Source organism: Pongo abelii, chromosome 20, assembly GCF_028885655.2.
Source record: "Pongo abelii isolate AG06213 chromosome 20, NHGRI_mPonAbe1-v2.0_pri, whole genome shotgun sequence".
NCBI classification, from domain to species: Eukaryota; Metazoa; Chordata; class Mammalia; order Primates; family Hominidae; genus Pongo; species Pongo abelii.
The window spans coordinates 65,122,248-65,139,820 of NC_072005.2; the positions used below are offsets into that span (position 1 = coordinate 65,122,248).

The window sequence follows — 17,573 nt, forward strand, 5'->3', positions numbered from 1 at the left end:
ACGCCCTGCCTCAAAAAGGCCTCACCTGAACATAGGCTGGGCCACCAACCTCAGGCCCCAAGCCAGAGTCTCCTGCTCAATGTATCTTACACATACACACACAGAGAAGATACATTCTCACACACAGTCCAGGCATCGACTGAATCACACAATCACGCTACCATTCAGTCACCGTAACAACATCGCACACAGTCTAGGGCCTTTATACTGTGTCAGGTCCACCCCATTACCTCTAAGTATCTGTCTCAGTCACAATTACACCTGGTGCAGGCAAACACAGCTGCATGATTATCACATTTGACGATTAAATCACAGGTCACACACATGCAGAGTAAGCACACAGAACAACCCACAAACCTGGTCACAGAGTGATTCATGCAGACAGACACGCAGCTCAAATTCAGTAAAAAATGATACACATTTATAAAAATGATTACATGTGTTCACAGAGAGCCACACATAGCTACACTCAATACACACCCTGACATAGGCAACCACACCCCTCACCTCTCACAAAGGCACCTTCAGTACTCACACAGACACTCACACCCACAACCCCTCAGACAGGCACTCTCTCCCCTCACTCCTAACATGGGCACCCTCACCTCTCACCCAGGTACCCTTGTTACTGGTGGAGGGTGTCCAGGTTCTTGGCATCTTGAACAAATAATTGGACAAAACGCACAAAGAAAAGAATGAAGCAACAAAAGCAGAGATGTATTGAAAGTACACTCCACAGTATGGGAGCAGGCCCGAGCATAGGGGCTCAAGAGACCGGTTACAGAATTTTCTGGGGTTTAAATACCCTTTAGAGGTTTCCACTGGTTACTTGGCATATGCCCTATGTAAATGAAGAGGACGAAGTAAAGTTACAAAGTTATTTACTCCATGTACGCCCTGCATAAATGGAGAGGATATTTCCTACCATAGCTGAAGTTTCCATTTGATTTACTTCTAGGAAGTCCTTAGGTTCCCTGCCTCCAGACCCGATTTTCTTGCCTCACCCTTACCCCTCACCCCTCACACAAACACCCTCAGCCCTCCCAAAGCCACCCTCAGCCCTCACACAGGCACCCTCAGCTCTCACACAGGCACCATCACCCTCAGCCCTCAAACAGGCACCCTCAGCCCTCACACAGCCACCCTCACCCTCAGCCCTCAAACAGGCACCCTCAGCCCTCACACAGCCACCCTCACCCTCAGCCCTCATACAGGCACCCTTAGCTCTCACGCAGCACCATCACCCTCAGCCCTCACACAGCCACCCTCACCCTCAGCCCCACACAGTCACCCTCAGTTCTCACACAGGCACCCTCAGCCCTCACAGAGCCACCCTCAACCCTCAGCCCTCACACAGGCACCCTCAGCCTCACACAGGCACCGTCAGCCCTCACACAGCCACCCTCACCCTCAGCTCTCACACAGGCACCCTCAGCCTCACACAGGCACCCTCAGCCTCACACAGGCACCCTCAGCCCCACACAGGCACCCTCAGTTCTCACACAGGCACCCTCAGCCCTCACACAGGCACCCTCAGCTCTCACACAGGCACCCTCAGCCTCACACAGGCACCCTCAGCCTCACACAGGCACCCTCAGCCCCACACAGGCACCCTCAGTTCTCACACAGGCACCCTCAGCCCTCACAGAGCCACCCTCAACCCTCAGCCCTCACACAGCCACCCTCACCCTCAGCTCTCACACAGGCACCCTCAGCCTCACACAGGCACCCTCAGCCTCACACAGGCACCGTCAGCCCTCACACAGCCACCCTCACCCTCAGCTCTCACACAGGCACCGTCAGCCCTCACACAGGCACCCTCAGCTGTCACAGAGGCACCCTCAGCCCTCACACAGGCACCCTCAACCCTCAGCCCTCACACAGGCACCCTCAACCCTCAGCCTCACACAGGCACCCTCACCCTCAGCTCTCACACAGCCACCCTCACCCTCAGCCCTCATACAGGCACCCTTAGCTCTCATGCAGCACCATCACCCTCAGCCTCACACAGCCACCCTCAGCCCTCAGCCCCACACAGGCACCCTCAGCCCTCACAGAGCCACCCTCACCCTCAGCTCTCACACAGCCACCCTCACCCTCAGCCCCACACAGGCACCCTCAGCCCTCACACAGCCACCCTCACCCTCAGCCCCACACAGGCACCCTCAGCCCTCAGCCCTCAGCCCTCACACAGCCACCCTCACCCTCACCCTCACCCTCACACAGCCACCCTCACCCTCACCCTCATACAGGCACCCTCAGCCTCACATAGGTACTCTCACCCTCAGCCTTCACATTTCCCTCAACTCCACGTCCCGCCTTTCGCGCATCGCCTGCTGCTCTCCCACTCAGCGCCACCTCAGTCCCACGAAGGCCGGGCTAGGATCCCGTGGCCTGCGTGCTGACCAACGTCAACTACAATTCCCAGCAGGCACCGCGCCTGTGTACACTTGAGCTTCCGGTGGACGCCGGGAATTGTAGTCCTGGCGGGCGTGGGCCCGTGAGGTGTGCTGAGAGCCGTAGTCCGGGTCGGCGGGCGCGCAAGTTGGCTAGTCTCTGCGGCCACCTCCGGAAGGGTCCGCCGACTGTGCTGGTGAGGTGGGTTTCAGGGGTGTTCTCCGTCCTGGTCCAGGCTGGAGAGGAGCACAGCAGGTCCAGAAGCCGCGAACCTCTGGGGTGGCCAGAGCAAGATGCGGGGTACCGCCCAGCGGATAGAGAGTGAGAGGCTGACTAGGGGCCGTGAGTAGACGGACTGCGAGTGCCGGACACACGCGCAGAGGATGTGACGGACTGACGGACCAGGTGTGGACGGACCGTGTGTGCACGGACTGACGGACCCGGTGTGGACGGACTCACAGACCGAATGTGGTGCGGACTGACACACTGAGTGCCGGACGGACCGACGGAGAATGTGTCGGACGGACCGACGGAGAATGTGTCGGACTGAAGGAGTGTGTGTCGGATGGACTGATTGACCGGGTGTGGGGCGGACAAAGTGTGGAGTGGGCGGACCGATAACAGATAAAATGTAGGACCAGTGGCCTGGGAGGGTGTGGGGCGGACCAGTTTATGTGTCTGATAGGCGGTTCTGTGTCTGACACCTCTTGGGTATGTGTATCTGACGGGTTAGAGTGTGTGATTCTGATAGGTTGAGTGTAACACTAACCATGGAGTGTGTGACTGACAGAGATGGTTGCCGTTTGAGACTTTCTAGGTGGGTTGTGAGATACTGTGAGAGGGTGAGCATGTGACGATGTTATTTCAAGTGTGACTGATATTCTTTGTGTGTCCTTGAGGTGGTGACTAAGATTATGAATGACTGTGATCAGAATCATAATGTGTAATGGAAATGCTGCGAGGGCCTGTGTTTATTTTTGAGACGAAGTCTTGCTCTGTTGCCCAGGCTGGAGCGCAGTGGTGCAATCTCGGCTCACTGCAACCTCCACCTCCCGGGTTCAAGCGATTATCCTGCCTCAGCCTCCCGAGTAGCTGGGATTACAGGCACCTGCCACCACACTTGGCTAATTTTTGTATTTTTGGTAGAGACGGGGTTTCACCATGTTGATCAGGCTGGTCCGGAACTCCTGACCTTAGGTGATCCACCTGCCTAGGCTTCCCAAAGTGCTGGGATTATAGGCATGAGCCACCATGCCTGGCCAGGCCTGTGTTTATTTGACTGATTATAGGTGACATTGAGATATTTCCTGTGTCTGGGTATTTTGAAGGCTATGGCTGACAGACTGTACCTGAGATAATATGTGTTAATATATGATTGACTGAGATTTTTATCAGGGAGACTAAAACTTGGGTGATCCACAAACAGTTTACCAAGCATATGAGAGAGGATTTGTGCTTTGCCATGTCTGCAGCTGAAACTGGGTGACTAGTGGTCATTCAGCTGGGCTTATGGATATGTCCCCCAGTGTTTGCTTACGTGTAGCAGGGGGCTATGGAATCCATACATCTACTGCATGTTTACTGTGCACCAGGCCTGTGCTGGACACTTATAATAAATCACCTCAGATAATCTCATAGCAACCCTCTGAGGTAGGTACCATTATCAGGCTTGGTATAAGCCATGTGTGAGAAATGAGAAGAATCACCCTCCTTGGTTGGTAAAGCAGCTGTGGATGGGGAACCTACACCTGATAGGAGTTGAGGTTGGCTGAGGAGGCTGAGGAAATTTCACATACATGTATTTCAGAGACTGTCATGAGGGATTTCTCCAGAACAGGTCTTCCAGGGGTGCAAAAGAGAACTTGGAAGCTGTTGCTGCATCTATTGTCATCCCTGCCACGCTTGCTCCTCCTTCCCCTCATGATTCCCTACATTTGTGGGTAACCATGCTCAGCCTTTCCTGGTCATTCCATTTGCTTAATGCCTGTTTATTGTGAACCGGCTATAGGGCAAGTCCTGTGTACTGTGTCTTCAGGACAGCCCAGCCTCTCTGAGGAAACAGTACAGAGCTAGCAAAGAGTTACCCAGGGCACTCTGGGAAGAGGACTTAGACTAGTACCAGGTATCTGGGATGACACCTGAAGAAAGTGGCAGCTAAGATGAGGCCTAGAGAGCCCAGAGGAATCAGTCAGAGAGGGATTTCAGAACTAAAGAACAGCAGGGGCAACAAGGGGTTTAGGAAGGCCACAAGAGACCCAAGAGAACTTTACAGTGCAGTGAAGGGGCTTAAACACAGCTTTACCAGAGGTCACCAGCTGTCACCAAAAGGTTTCAGGATTGGGGTCTTGTTTTAGAGTAACGTTCTCTTCTTCCTGTGCCCAAGGCCATTGCTCTTTCTCAGGCCTCCTGCATCTCTGTCCAGGGTGACTTCCTTGAGCAGAGACTCCAAGCACACTGAGTGTCCTGGCTGACATTGAAGGAAAGGAAAAAGAAGAACTCCAAATACTTAAAACTGTGGGAGTCGTGGATGGGAGAGGGAGAGGCTAAGTCTTTGAGTAAGGAGTAGTATGTGGCCAAAGCAAAGTGTTGAGGTCTCCTAGGAAAGGTTACACTTAATTTAGGGTATTCTTCCTGACTGTAAGAGAAAACAAGTTCACTGTGGGAAGTAGAGAATGTCAAGAAAAGTAATACAGTAGTCACCCCTTGTCTTCAGTTTTGGTGAGTATAGTACAATAAAATATTTTGAGAGAGAAAGACCACATTAATATAGCTTTTATTACAGTGTATTGTTATAATTGTTCTATTTTATTAGTCATTGTTGTTAATTTCTTACTATGCCTAACTTATGAGCTTTATCAAGGGTATATATGTATAAGAAAAAATACAGAATATATAAGGTTCAGTAATATCCATGGTTTCAGGCATCCACTGGAGGGTCTTGGAACACATCCCCTGCAGATAAGGGGGAACTACCATAGTATAAAATACCTTGGTAAGGATGTAGAGAAATTGGAACCCTCATCCACAGCTGGTGGGAATGCAAAATGATATAGCCAATTTGCAAAACAGCCTGGCAGTTTCTTAAAAAGTTAAGCATTGGCTACACGCGGCCAGGCGCAGTGGCTCATGCCTGTAATCCCAGCAATTTGGGAGGCTGAGGTGGGCGGAACATGAGGTCAGGAGATCGAGACCATCGTGGCTAATACGGTGAAACCCCATCTCTACTAAAAATACAAAAAAAAAAAGCTGGGCGTGGTGGTGGGTGCCTGTAGTCCCAGCTACTCGGGAGGCTGAGGCAGGAGAATGGCATGAACCCAGGAGGCAGAGCTTGCAGTGAGCTGAGATTGCGCCACTGCACTCCAGCCTGGGCGACAAAGCAAGACTCCGTCTGAAAAAAAAATTTTTCAAAAAGAAAGTATTATCTCCCTCTGAATGTCGGTAGCACTCCCATCTAGAAATGGGGCTAGATTCTGAGAAGTAGAATTAATATTGAGGCAGAGAGCACAGTCATTTTAAAGCTCTTACAACATACTGCCAAATTATTTGCCAAAGATATTCTAATTGATTGCCCTCACCAATAGTACATGAAAATAGTTTTTTGCTGGCCCTGACCAGCATTCAGTGCTCACAGTTCTAGAATTTGGAAAGGCTTTGAGTGTGGAGGAAAGACCGCAGATAGCCTGAGCTCAAACACTAGCTTTGTTCCTACTGACCAGATGACTCTAGCAGCTGACTTTCCCCAACTTTGAAAATGGGAGTGGTAATACTGACTCACAGGGTGGTGCCAAGGCTTGAATGGGACAACAGATGCAAAAGGCTAGTGTGGCCTGGTAGCCGGTAGGTTCCCATTGACTGTCTGTTCCCATTTTCTTTTATTCCTGTTTCACACTATACCCATATCCATCATAATGATTATCTTATCATGTGTTGGTCGCTGTCCTTCCATTGAGGTCATTGAGCACAGGACCCATGCCTTCCCCATATTTGCATTCCTAGTACAGTGCTGGGCACAGAGTAGGCACCTAATGGGGGTGTGTTGAACAAAAGTATTATTATTGATGTATGTGCCCAGCAATGCTGTAGACACTGGGGATAAAGCAAAGACCTAAACAAAAACCCCTGCCCTTAATGTGCTGACACTCCAACAGGGGCAAGTAAATAATAAACAAGTAATCACATAAGTGTATCACACATCAGGTGGTAAAGAGCAAATAAAGCAGTGTAGAAGCACAGAGACTTACTGATAAGATGTCTTTTGTGTAGAGGCCTGACTTAAATAAGGGAGAGAACACCCAACAATTACCAAATGCACTTTTTGTTGTTTTTTTTTTTGAGACAGAATCTCACTCTGTCGGCCAGGCTGGAGTGCAGTGGCACAATCTCTGCTCACTGCAACCTCCACCTCCCGTGTTCAAGCAATTCTCCTGCCTCAGCCTCCCAAGTAGCTGGGATTACAGGCCCCTGCCAACCACGCCTGGCTAGTTTTCGTATTTTTAGTAGAGATGGGGTTTCGCCATGCTGGCCAGGCTGGTCTCAAATTCCTGACCTTGTGATCCACCTGCCTCAGCCTCCCAAAGTGCTGGGATTGCAGGTGTGAGCCACCGCGTCCAGCTGACATTATTATTATTATTATTATTATTATTATTATTATTATTTTGAGATGGAGTCTCCGTTGCCAGGCTGGAGTGCAGTGGTGTGATCTCAGCTCACTGCAATCTCCGCCTCCCGGGTTCAAGAGATTCTCCTGCCTCAGCCTCCCAAGTGGCTGGGACTACAGGCACACGCCACCACGCCCAGCTAATTTTTTTGTATTTTTAGTAGAGACGGGGTTTAATCATGTTGGCCAGGATGGTCTCGATCTGTTGACCTCGTGATCGGCCCAGCTTGGCCTCCCAAAGTGTTGGGATTACAGGCATGAGCCACCGTGCCTGGCCAACATTATTTTTTTTAAAGCTTTATTTTTATTTTATTTTATTTTTTGAGATGGAGTTTCACTCTTTTTGCCCAGGCTGGAGTGCAATGGCACAATCTCGGCTCACTGCAACCTCCACCTTCCAGGTTAAAGGGATTCTTCTGCCTCAGCCACCCAAGTAGCTGGGATTACAGGCGTGCACCACCATGCCTGGCTGATTTTGTATTTTTAGTAGAGATGGGGTTTCTCCATGTTGGTCAGGCTGGTCTTGAACTCCTGACCTCGTGGTCTACTCGCCTCGGTCTCCCAGAGTGCTGGGATTACAGGCGTGAGCCACCGAGCCTGGCCCCAAGAACATTTTTATCATCCCCAAAAGAAATTCCCAAACCCATTAGCAAGCACTCTCATTTTTGTCTCTCTTCAGCCTCTGACAAACACTAATATGCTTTCTTTTTTTTTTTTTTTTTTTGAGACAGAGACTACCTCTGTCACCAAGGCTGGAGTGCAGTGGTGCACTCTCGGCTCACTGCAACCTCCGCCTCCCAGGTTCAAGAGATTCTCCTGCCTCAGCCTCCCGAGTAGTTGGGATTACAGGTGCCTGCCACCACACCCAGCTAATTTTTGTATTTTTTAGTAGAGACGGGGTTTCACTGTGTTGGCCAGGCTGGTCTTGAACTCCTGACCTCAGGTGATCCACCCACCTCAGCCTCCCAAAGTGCAGGAATCACAGGTGTGAGCCACTGCGCCCTGCCGTTTCTTTCTTCTTTTACTTAGCATCATGTTTTCAAGGTTCATCCATGTTGTAGCATTAATCAGTACTTCATTTCTATTTATGGTGAATAGTGTTCCATTGTATGTATATACAGCATTTTATCCATTCATCAGGTGATGGACATTTGGATTGTTTCTCCTTTTTTGCTGTTATGAGTAATGCTGTTATGCACATTTGCGTATGTTTTGTGAGGACATGTTCTCATTTCTCTTGGGTCTATACGTAGAAGTAGAATTGCTAGGTCATGGGGTAACTCTGCTTAAGCTTCTGAGGAACTCCCAGACTGTATTTCCCACAGTGGCTATCCCATCTTATATTCCCAGCAGCAGCATATGAGGATTACAGTTTCTCCATATCCTTGCCTACACATGTTATCTGATTATAGGCATCCCAGCAGGTGTGAAGTGCTATCTCATTGTGGTTTTCATTTGCAATTCCCTGGTAGCTAGTGATGTTAAACATCTTTTCATGTATTTATTGCCCATTTGTATATCTTCCTTGGAGAAATGTCTAGTCACATTGTTTGCTCATTTTTAAATTGTATTATTCATCTTTTTACTATGGAGTTGTTCTAGATACAGGTCCCTTATCAGATAATATGATTTGCAAATATTTTCTCCCACTCTGTGGGCTGCTTTTTCACTCTCTTGATGTGGTCCTTCAAATCACAAAAGCTTTTAATTTTGATGAAGTCCAGTTTATTTATTTTTTCTTTTGTTACTTATGCTTTTGGTGTCATAGCTAAGAAGGCTTTGCATTATTTTCAAGTATTCATGGAACATTAACCAAAATTAACCATACACTGGGTCACAAACCAAGTTTCAGCAAATTTTAAATGATCTAAATCCATCGTAGCATGTTTTCTGACCACAACAGACTTAATCTAGACATCAGTAATAAAAAGACAACTAGAAAACCCCCAGTTGTTTGGCAATGAAGCAGGAGAGTTTTAAATAACCAATGGGACTGGGCGCGGTGACTCATGCTTGTAATCCCAGCACTCTGCGGGGCCGAGGCAGGCAGATCGCTTGAGGTCAGGAGTTCGAGACCAGCCCCGCCAACATGGCGAAACCCCGTCTCCACTAAAAATACAAAAATTAGTCTCACATGGTGGTGCACACCTGTACTTCCAGCTACTTGGGAGGCTGAGGCAGGAAGATTGCTTGAACCCGGGAGGCGGCGTTGCAGTGAGCCGAGATAGTGCCACTGCCCGCCAGCCTGGGCGACAGAGGGAGACGCCATCTCAAAAAAATAAAATAAATTTTAAAAAATAATTAATGAGTAAGGTAGAAATTGTAACAGAAATTAGAAAATATTTTAACTAAATGATAATGAAGATACAACATATCAAACTTGTGATGTACAGCTAAAGCTGTGTTTAGAGAGAAATTTATAGCCTTAAATATGTGCATTAGAAAAGAGGAAAGGCGAAAGTCAATTATGTATCAGTCTCAAACACTACAAAATAATTAGCAAATAAAATGAGAGAATGACCATGTGGATACCTGGGGAATGTGAGACAGAGGGAGAAAGACTTGGCTCTGTGGGGGAGGAGCACTCCTTAAACAGGCTGGCTGTAGGTTTGCCTGGGTTTATAGCTTAGCTCTCTGTTAACCCTTCACTAGCTGAGAGACTTTGGGCAAATCTTTTCCTCCTGTGTGTCTGTTTTTCCATCCATAAAATAGGTAGAAAGTCCCACCTCCTGAGTTTGTTGTGAGTTGTTTTTGTTTTTTTTTTTTTTGTTTTTTTTTTTGAGACAGAGTCTTGCTCTGTCGCCCAGGCTGGAGTGCAGTGGCGCGATCTCGGCTCACTGCAAGCACCGCCTCCCGGGTTCATGCCATTCTCCTGCCTCAGCCTCCTGAGTAGCTGGAACCACAGGTGCCCGCCACCACGCCTGGCTAATTTTTTTTGTATTTTTAGTAGAGACGGGGTTTCACCGTGTTAGCCAGGATGGTGTTTGTTGTAAGTTTTAAATGAGTCTACATGCAAGCAGTACTAGCTTAGAACAGTGCTCAGCACCAAGTGGGTGCTGTCCTAATTATTAGGATTGTCTATGTCTTTGTGACAGTCTTTCACATCTCACAGGCCACAAGCCTGTGTTTTCCCTGCTCTGTAGGCATGAGGCAGGGCCCAGGTTCCATGTGATGCTGAAGCGCTGACATTCCTGCAGGCCCAGTTCCAAGGCTCCGGCATCCTGTGTCTCACTGAGCACTGCTGCCCGATGGCCATCCCCAAGCACTCCCTGAGCCCAGTGCCGTGGGAAGAGGACAGCTTCCTTCAAGTGAAGGTGGAGGAGGAAGAGGAAGCCAGCCTCTCCCAGGGCGGAGAATCCAGCCGTGACCACGTTGCTTACCCTGAGGCTGCACGCCTGCGCTTCCGGCACTTCCGCTATGAGGAGGCATCTGGTCCACACCAGGCCCTGGCCCACCTCCGAGCGCTGTGCTGTCAGTGGCTGCAGCCCGAGGCGCGCTCCAAGGAGCAGATACTGGAGCTGCTGGTGCTGGAGCAGTTCCTGGGTGCACTGCCCCCAGAGATCCAAGCCTGGGTGGGAGCCCAGAGTCCCCAGAGCGGAGAGGAAGCCGCTGTGCTGGTGGAGGATCTGACTCAGGTGCTGGACAAGAGAGGTAAAGGGGCGCTGTGGGCAGCTTCACGGCACACCAGGGGTACACCCTGGACAGGAACATGGGAGCACAGGGCTCTGGTTTGGGGTTACTCATGCACCCATTCTCACATTTGCACTTTACCGTAACTCTCACACACTGTTGTAGACAGGTGTGTTTTGGTTGCAGGTGACCAAAAACGAGCTGAAATGGGCTGAAGCAAAGAAGGGTAAGGAGGCAGCAGATACGGCTATATCCAGAAGATCTGTTGACAGCATCAGAACTCTCTTCTTCGTCTCTTGTTCTGTTTCTCAGTTGGTTTTTTCTGTGTTAGCTTCATTCTTATTTTAGGTTCTCTTTCCAAAGGGGTTAAAGATAGCCAGGAACCCCAGGCTTATATCTTACCAATGTAGAAACCCCAGGGTAATAACAATAAGAGGTCCCTGGTCTGAGCCCCCACTGGCCTGGTTGGGATCTTAGGTTTGTGTTTGGCCAACCAAATCCCAGGGACTAACAGTGAGCAACTGGCTGTTTCTCAGAGGAAATCAGACGAGGGCCTGGGTGCTTGGGGTGGCTGTTGGGGGAAACGGAAATACCAGATGTCCCTGTGCACCTTCTCTATGCCCACCCTGGGCTGGCCTCCAGGATTTGGGTGAGTCAGACCTGCCCCAGGCTCAGCTGGGCACTGTTACTCAGAGAGACCCACACAAACATCCCAACCCAGGGAGGTCCAGTGGGATGCAGGGAAGACCCAGCCTTGGGACAGTGCAGAGCAGGGAGTGGTGGCTTGTCTCAGATGGGCTTGGCCTGGCCTATTGGCAACAGATAGGAGGTGGGCGTACCACACACTGGGAGGAAACGTGCAGTGCACAGGAGGAATGTGGAGTCTGGATACAGCTGAATCATCAAGGCTCAGTAGATCCAACCGCTGCTTCTCTTCCTGGCCATGTGACTCCCTTGTGCCTCAGTTTACTCATGGGTAAAATGGGTATTGTAATAAAAACGCCCACCTTAGTGGTGTTGAGAGATACAAGGCAATACCCGTGCAGCACCTGAAATGGTGCCTGGCATAGGTTAAATAAATGGTAACTGCAACTGTTAGGATAATTTGTTCAGCTCTGGGAGAAACAGGCCTCTCTGGAACAGAGGTTGGTCTATGCCCAAGCAGATGTCACAGAGACAGGGAGGGGAAGGAGGGAGTGGCCCCATCCTCCCACAGGGTTGGCCAAAGCTCAGAGAAAGGGCAAAATGCAGAGGGAATGGTGAGGTCAAAGGCCTGGCAGTGTGATTTGCACTGGTGTATTCTGGTAAAAGCAGGTGGTGTGATGTTTCTGGAATACAGGAAGGAAGGGGGAGGCAGGGCCAAGCAGATGGCTGGGGGAGCAGGGGAGACTGCCTGTGGACCTGGAGGAGAAGATTCTGGAGCTGAAATCCCAACTGGGCCACTAGCTAACTGTGAGCCTGTACCAGTTACTCAATACCTTCCCTCAGCTGGATTTCAGTTTCCCCATCTGCAACAGAATCACAGCAATACCTCCTTCTGAGAGCAGGTCGAAGCTGAAATGAGGCAATGGAAGTCACCCACTGTGCTTGGGGCCCAGCACATGACAAGAGCCTGATAATGGTTAGTGGCCCTGGAAGGCCAGCGGCACAGCGTCCATGGCTTACAGATGGGGAGACTGAGTCCCAGATGAGGGCAGGACTGCTTAAGGTGGTAGAGCTGGGGTTTGAGTCCAGTTTCTGCACTGCTGAGCCCCACTGTGGACTTGAGCAGTGGGTATTCCACCTGTCTCTGCCTCCTCCCTGGAATCCATCCAGTAGATGTGCCAGATTATGTGTCCTTTGCACCCACACAGGGCAGGTCAGTGCGAGCATTCCTCTACCTCATGCACACTCTGATCTCCAACAGCACCTCCGCCACACTCTGCCTTCATAGTACTTTATAATGTAGGGGCTTGAGAGGCCAGGTGGGTACCTCACGTACTCACCCCCAGCAGCCATATTCTACCTGGGGTTCTACTTGCAGAAATTTTCACCATCATGGGCTTCTGGATTGATTCCCTCATTCAGCCAGAATTCACTGAGCACCTGTGGACACATCCAGGCCTAGAGGCAAGGTGTTGAGTGTGAGGGACAGAACTGCAACCTCACAGAGATCAGAGCCTGCAGGGGTGCATGTGCTCAGGGTCCTGAAGAGGACAGACCCTCCCTTTCTCTCTGTCTTTCAGATCAGTTCCACATCAGGGTTTCTCCTCTTGACTCTTGAGCCAAAATTGGGAGCCTTGAAAGATGGAGAGTTTGGTGGGAGGAGGAGAAATCAGAACCCATGATGTAGTTTTGGATGGTGTGGGAGGACAGCCCTGCACCCTTTGTCATCCAAGACACCAAATGAGAAACTTCCCCTTGGAACTGGGGCCAGATGTTAGGAACGGGCCACATTTCCCCTTACAAAGTGTGACCGGGGCCCTCAGCAGAGTAGGGGAGGCTTGGTGTGGTAGGAGGAGTGACACTGTGGTTCGGACTGTTTCAGGATGGGATCCAGGAGCCGAGCCCACAGAGGCAAGCTGCAAGCAGAGTGACCTGGGAGAGTCAGAGCCATCAAATGTGGTCACTGAGACCCTCATGGGAGGTGTTTCCCTTGGACCCGCCTTTGTGAAGGCATGTGAACCTGAGGGCAGCTCAGAGAGGTCTGGATTATCAGGGGAGATCTGGACAAAGTCTATCACCCAACAGATCCATTTCAAGAAAACTTCAGGGCCTTACAAGGATGTCCCCACAGACCAGTGTGGCCGTGAATCTGGTGCCTCAAGGAACAGTTCTAGTGCGTGGCCAAACCTCACCTCCCAAGAGAAGGCTCCTTCAGAAGACAAATTTGATCTGGTGGATGCTTATGGGACAGAGCCTCCATACACCTACTCAGGGAAGAGGTCCTCCAAGTGTCACGAGTGTAGGAAGATGTTCCAGAGTGCTTCGGCGCTCGAGGCACACCAGAAGACCCATTCTCGGAAGACACCATATGCCTGCAGCGAGTGTGGGAAAGCCTTCAGCCGGAGCACTCACCTCGCCCAGCACCAGGTTGTCCACACAGGGGCGAAGCCCCATGAGTGTAAGGAATGTGGGAAGGCCTTCAGCCGAGTCACCCACCTGACTCAGCACCAAAGGATTCATACTGGAGAGAAACCCTACAAATGTGGAGAATGTGGTAAAACCTTCAGCCGCAGCACTCACCTCACCCAGCACCAGCGGGTGCACACAGGGGAGCGGCCCTACGAGTGTGACGAGTGCGGGAAGGCCTTCAGCCAGAGCACGCACCTGACTCAGCACCAGCGCATCCACACAGGGGAGAAGCCCTACAAGTGTGACGCGTGTGGCAGAGCCTTCAGCGACTGCTCAGCCCTGATCCGACATCTGAGAATCCATTCTGGAGAGAAGCCATATCAGTGTAAGGTTTGTCCGAAGGCCTTTGCGCAGAGCTCCTCCCTCATTGAGCACCAGAGGATCCACACAGGAGAGAAGCCTTATAAGTGCAGTGACTGTGGGAAGGCCTTCAGCCGTAGCTCAGCCCTGATGGTTCACTTGCGGATCCACATCACGGTACTGCAGTGACCTGATGGTTCACTTACGGATCCACATCACGGTACTGCAATGACCGGAAATCGCCCCTCGGGGCATAGCACAGCGTCTTCTTGGAGGCTCAACATCTGAGAGAAACCCTGAGTTCCTAAAGAGCCACAAACAGCATGGGTGGTTGATGAGTTGTCAAAATGATAGGTGCCTGAGGGCAGACTCGGGCTGTCTAGGAACAACTCTGCATTTGAGGAACCCTGATGAGCACAAGGTGATTCAGGCCAGCTGGAGAAGCTTCCAGAAGGGCCCTGCACTGCTACCCTCTATTTCCCACTCAGGGCTGTCCCAGAGAGAAGGCAGCTGAGCTGAGGATTTAGACTGATTCTGAGGGCCAGGGCAAATGAAGGCACATGTCTCTCAGAACTCAGCGTCCCAAGATGCTCTGGGCAGACAGACTATATAGCTTGTTCTCATGTGGTTCTTCTTGCCTGCTTTTCTGCTGCTTAACCCAGAAGGGACACCTGCCATGCCCACCTCTGTGCCTTGGCACCTACTATTTCCACTCCAGCCTATTTTGTGCCTAACTGCAAGGCTGACTTTTGAGACTGCCTCTTCCATGATGCCTTTTCCACACTCTGCCTCTCTCATGGTTTCCTGTCGTAATCAGTGGTGCTGCTTGACACCTGCCCAACATGTTCCTGTCTCTCCTTTTCCTTCCACATCCCACCAGTCACCAGCGCTATTGTTTTAACCTAAAGCTTATCTCTAATTCACCTCCTTTTCCACCACTGCTACCTTATGTGAGCCCTCATTGCCTCTTGCCTGGATTATAGCCGAGGTCTCCTTCCTGACCCCTTCTTGCCTTTATTCTCTTCCCCTGTATCACTCTCCAGGGGACTCTTGATATTACTTAGATCTGACTGTATCACTCCAAGGTGGAAAGCTCTCCAACCCATCTCCTTCTACAGCACAGCTTCCTGAACAGGGTATAAGCATGCTGAGATGCAAGCTGCTCTGGGCCCCGAGCAACCTCTCCAGTTATCCTCATATGCGTGTATGAATATCGTCATTTTTCTGTGCATGCAGTGATGTGAAAATGGCCTCATCTCATACCATGGCTCCACCTTCCATACACCAGCCACACGGAACTACTGTGGTTCCCGAAGGAGCCATACATTTTCCCACTTATGTGCCTTTGTACCTGTGCCTGGAACCCTCCTCTCCTTTTTCTTTTTTTTTTTTTTTTTTTGAGACAGAGTCTTGCTCTGTCACCCAGGCTGGAGTGCAGTGGCGCGATCTCGGCTTACTGCAAGCTCTGCCTCCCGGATTCACGCCATTCTCCTGCGTCAGCCTCCCGAGTAGCTGGGACTACAGGCACCTGCCACCACGCCCAGTTAATTTTTTTTTTTTTTTTTTTTTGTATTTTTAGTAGAGATGGGGTTTCACCGTGTTAGCCAGGATGGTCTTGATCTCCTGACCTCACGATCCACCCGCCTCGGCCTCCCAAAGTGTTGGGATTACAGGCGTGAGCCACCGCGCCTGGCGCTCCTTTTTCATCTAAGGTGTTTCAAATGTCACCCAAAGAAGCCTCCCTGCTCTCCAGGAGCAGACTTCAGCTTGCCCTCTCTGCTTCCAGAGCACCTCCTAGATACCTCTCTTACAAATCCTACCACCTTGTTATACTTATTTGCTCCTTGTAGAGCTTATAGTCAGCGTTTTCCAAGGATACTATAAGCTCCTGATAGCAGGGGCCATGTCTTACTCTCAGTATCTACAACACACAAGACTCAGTAGGCCTTGACTGATGTCTCTTACATGAATGTGACTGGTGCCCCCAGGAGGCAGTCACCATGCTGTCTCTGCCCCACATTGTCCTTATGTATGTTTACATGGATGTCTCCCCAGCCGCTTGAACCCTGGAGAGCAAGAACAATCTGATTTTCCTGGGGGCCAGCACCCAGATAAGCCTGGCATGCAGTGGCCTCAATAAAATGTGACTGTATTGAGTCTTTTTTCTAGGGCCCCAGATCCCCTGGTGTCACGGACTTAGTCTTTGCCAGCATTCTGTCCATGTGTTCTCTGGTCTTCTCTCACAATGCTGCATCCCTGTCCCATTTTTAGGGTCCATGTCTATCACTGGATGCTGCAGCTTCTGTTCATTACTGTTAGGGTATCATTCTTCATGCCTCTGTTTCTGTGATGGTCTCATCATATGTGAACCATTGGACCTGGCGTATTGTGTACTAGTCACCGTCACCATCTCTCCGTATGTATCTCCCTGTATTTCGGGCCCATTCCCTCTATGTCAAGAGTAAACAGAGGCACAAAGACTGATGAGAAAGGTTCATAACATGAAGGTAAGACTCAGGGAGACAGAGACTTTGTGGAAGTATCTCTGAGGGAGTCCCAGACACAGGCAGAGAGGGCCACATATCGTGTGGCAGAGGTTGAGAGACAGACAGGGATGACAGGCTTAGGGGAAAACTCAGAGAGGAGAGATGCACATTCCCAGTGAAATGATTGCACAGGCTTCCAGCAGGCTGGAGGGAACAGAAAAGGCATGGGCCTGAATTCAGGCTGCAGAGCCTGACTCCTCCCTGTGGCTACTTTTGGGACCTAAGATAAGTGACTTTCCTGAACCTCCATGACCTCCTCATATGTAAACCAGGGACAGGACCCACCTTGTATAGTGCCTGACCCAAAGCCTGGCCCTGCACACTGTCTCACTCACAGCAATCATCAGCACCTCTCTTTGCCTCCTACTTGCTCAGTCTCTGTCACAAGAACTGGATCTACATCCCCTTGATGCTCTGAGCATCTTCACCCATTTGGTCGTTGAGATGTGTCTGTCCATGTCTGTCTAAAAGGGGAGGAGATGAGGGAGAAAAAAGGGAATCTACTCAGAGCCTGTGTGTGCTGCCCAGTGTACCAAATAATTTATATACATCTCAATCCTCACACAACCATCCCTGTTTTATAGAGGAGGAAGTGGCTTAGAGAATGTAACTGACCAAAGTCACACTGCCAGAAACTGGAAGCACTAGGATTTCACAGCACATCCAAATATGTCAGCAATTTCAATAAACATGACTGTACTCAACAAACCAAGTATAAAGACAAATTCTAACAGATTCAATTTCTTTTTGGACCAGCCATATGTTCTTTAGAAAAGATACACCTAAAACAAGGATATGGGAAGTTGAGGGCAAAGGGACAGAAAAGGATATACAAGGTAGGCATGAAACTGAAGAAAGCTGATGGAGCTGTATTAATTGTGCAAAACAGACATTAAGGTATAAAAGCATTTTAAGAATCACAGGGTCAC

At 50.1% G+C, this 17,573-nt stretch overlaps 1 protein-coding gene and 1 long non-coding RNA gene across 5 annotated transcripts in view; one reads left to right on the top strand and one right to left on the bottom strand.

Annotated features, from left to right (window-relative positions):
• LOC129051808 (uncharacterized) overlaps window positions 1–2,495 on the bottom strand; it is a 13,673-nt gene extending 11,178 nt beyond the window's left edge. The window contains exon 1 of the long non-coding RNA XR_008516312.2: window positions 2,283–2,495. This is a non-coding gene — a long non-coding RNA (uncharacterized LOC129051808). The remainder of the gene's footprint in view (window positions 1–2,282) is intronic.
• Window positions 2,496–17,352, top strand: ZSCAN22 (zinc finger and SCAN domain containing 22). Of its 4 annotated transcripts, none has more exons than XM_024237451.3 (3): window positions 2,496–2,598; window positions 10,252–10,705; window positions 13,212–17,352. In XM_024237451.3, exons 2-3 carry the CDS (start codon window positions 10,303–10,305, stop codon window positions 14,285–14,287), a joined length of 1,479 nt encoding a protein of 492 aa, XP_024093219.3. In that variant the 5' UTR covers window positions 2,496–2,598; window positions 10,252–10,302; the 3' UTR covers window positions 14,288–17,352. The 4 variants fall into 4 exon arrangements, with proteins under 4 accessions (XP_024093219.3, XP_054395193.2, XP_009231535.3 ...); XM_054539218.2 differs by having other exon boundaries at window positions 2,507–2,593; XM_009233260.4 differs by lacking the exon at window positions 2,496–2,598 and adding an exon at window positions 2,828–4,047.
• The last annotated feature ends 221 nt before the right edge of the window (window positions 17,353–17,573 follow it).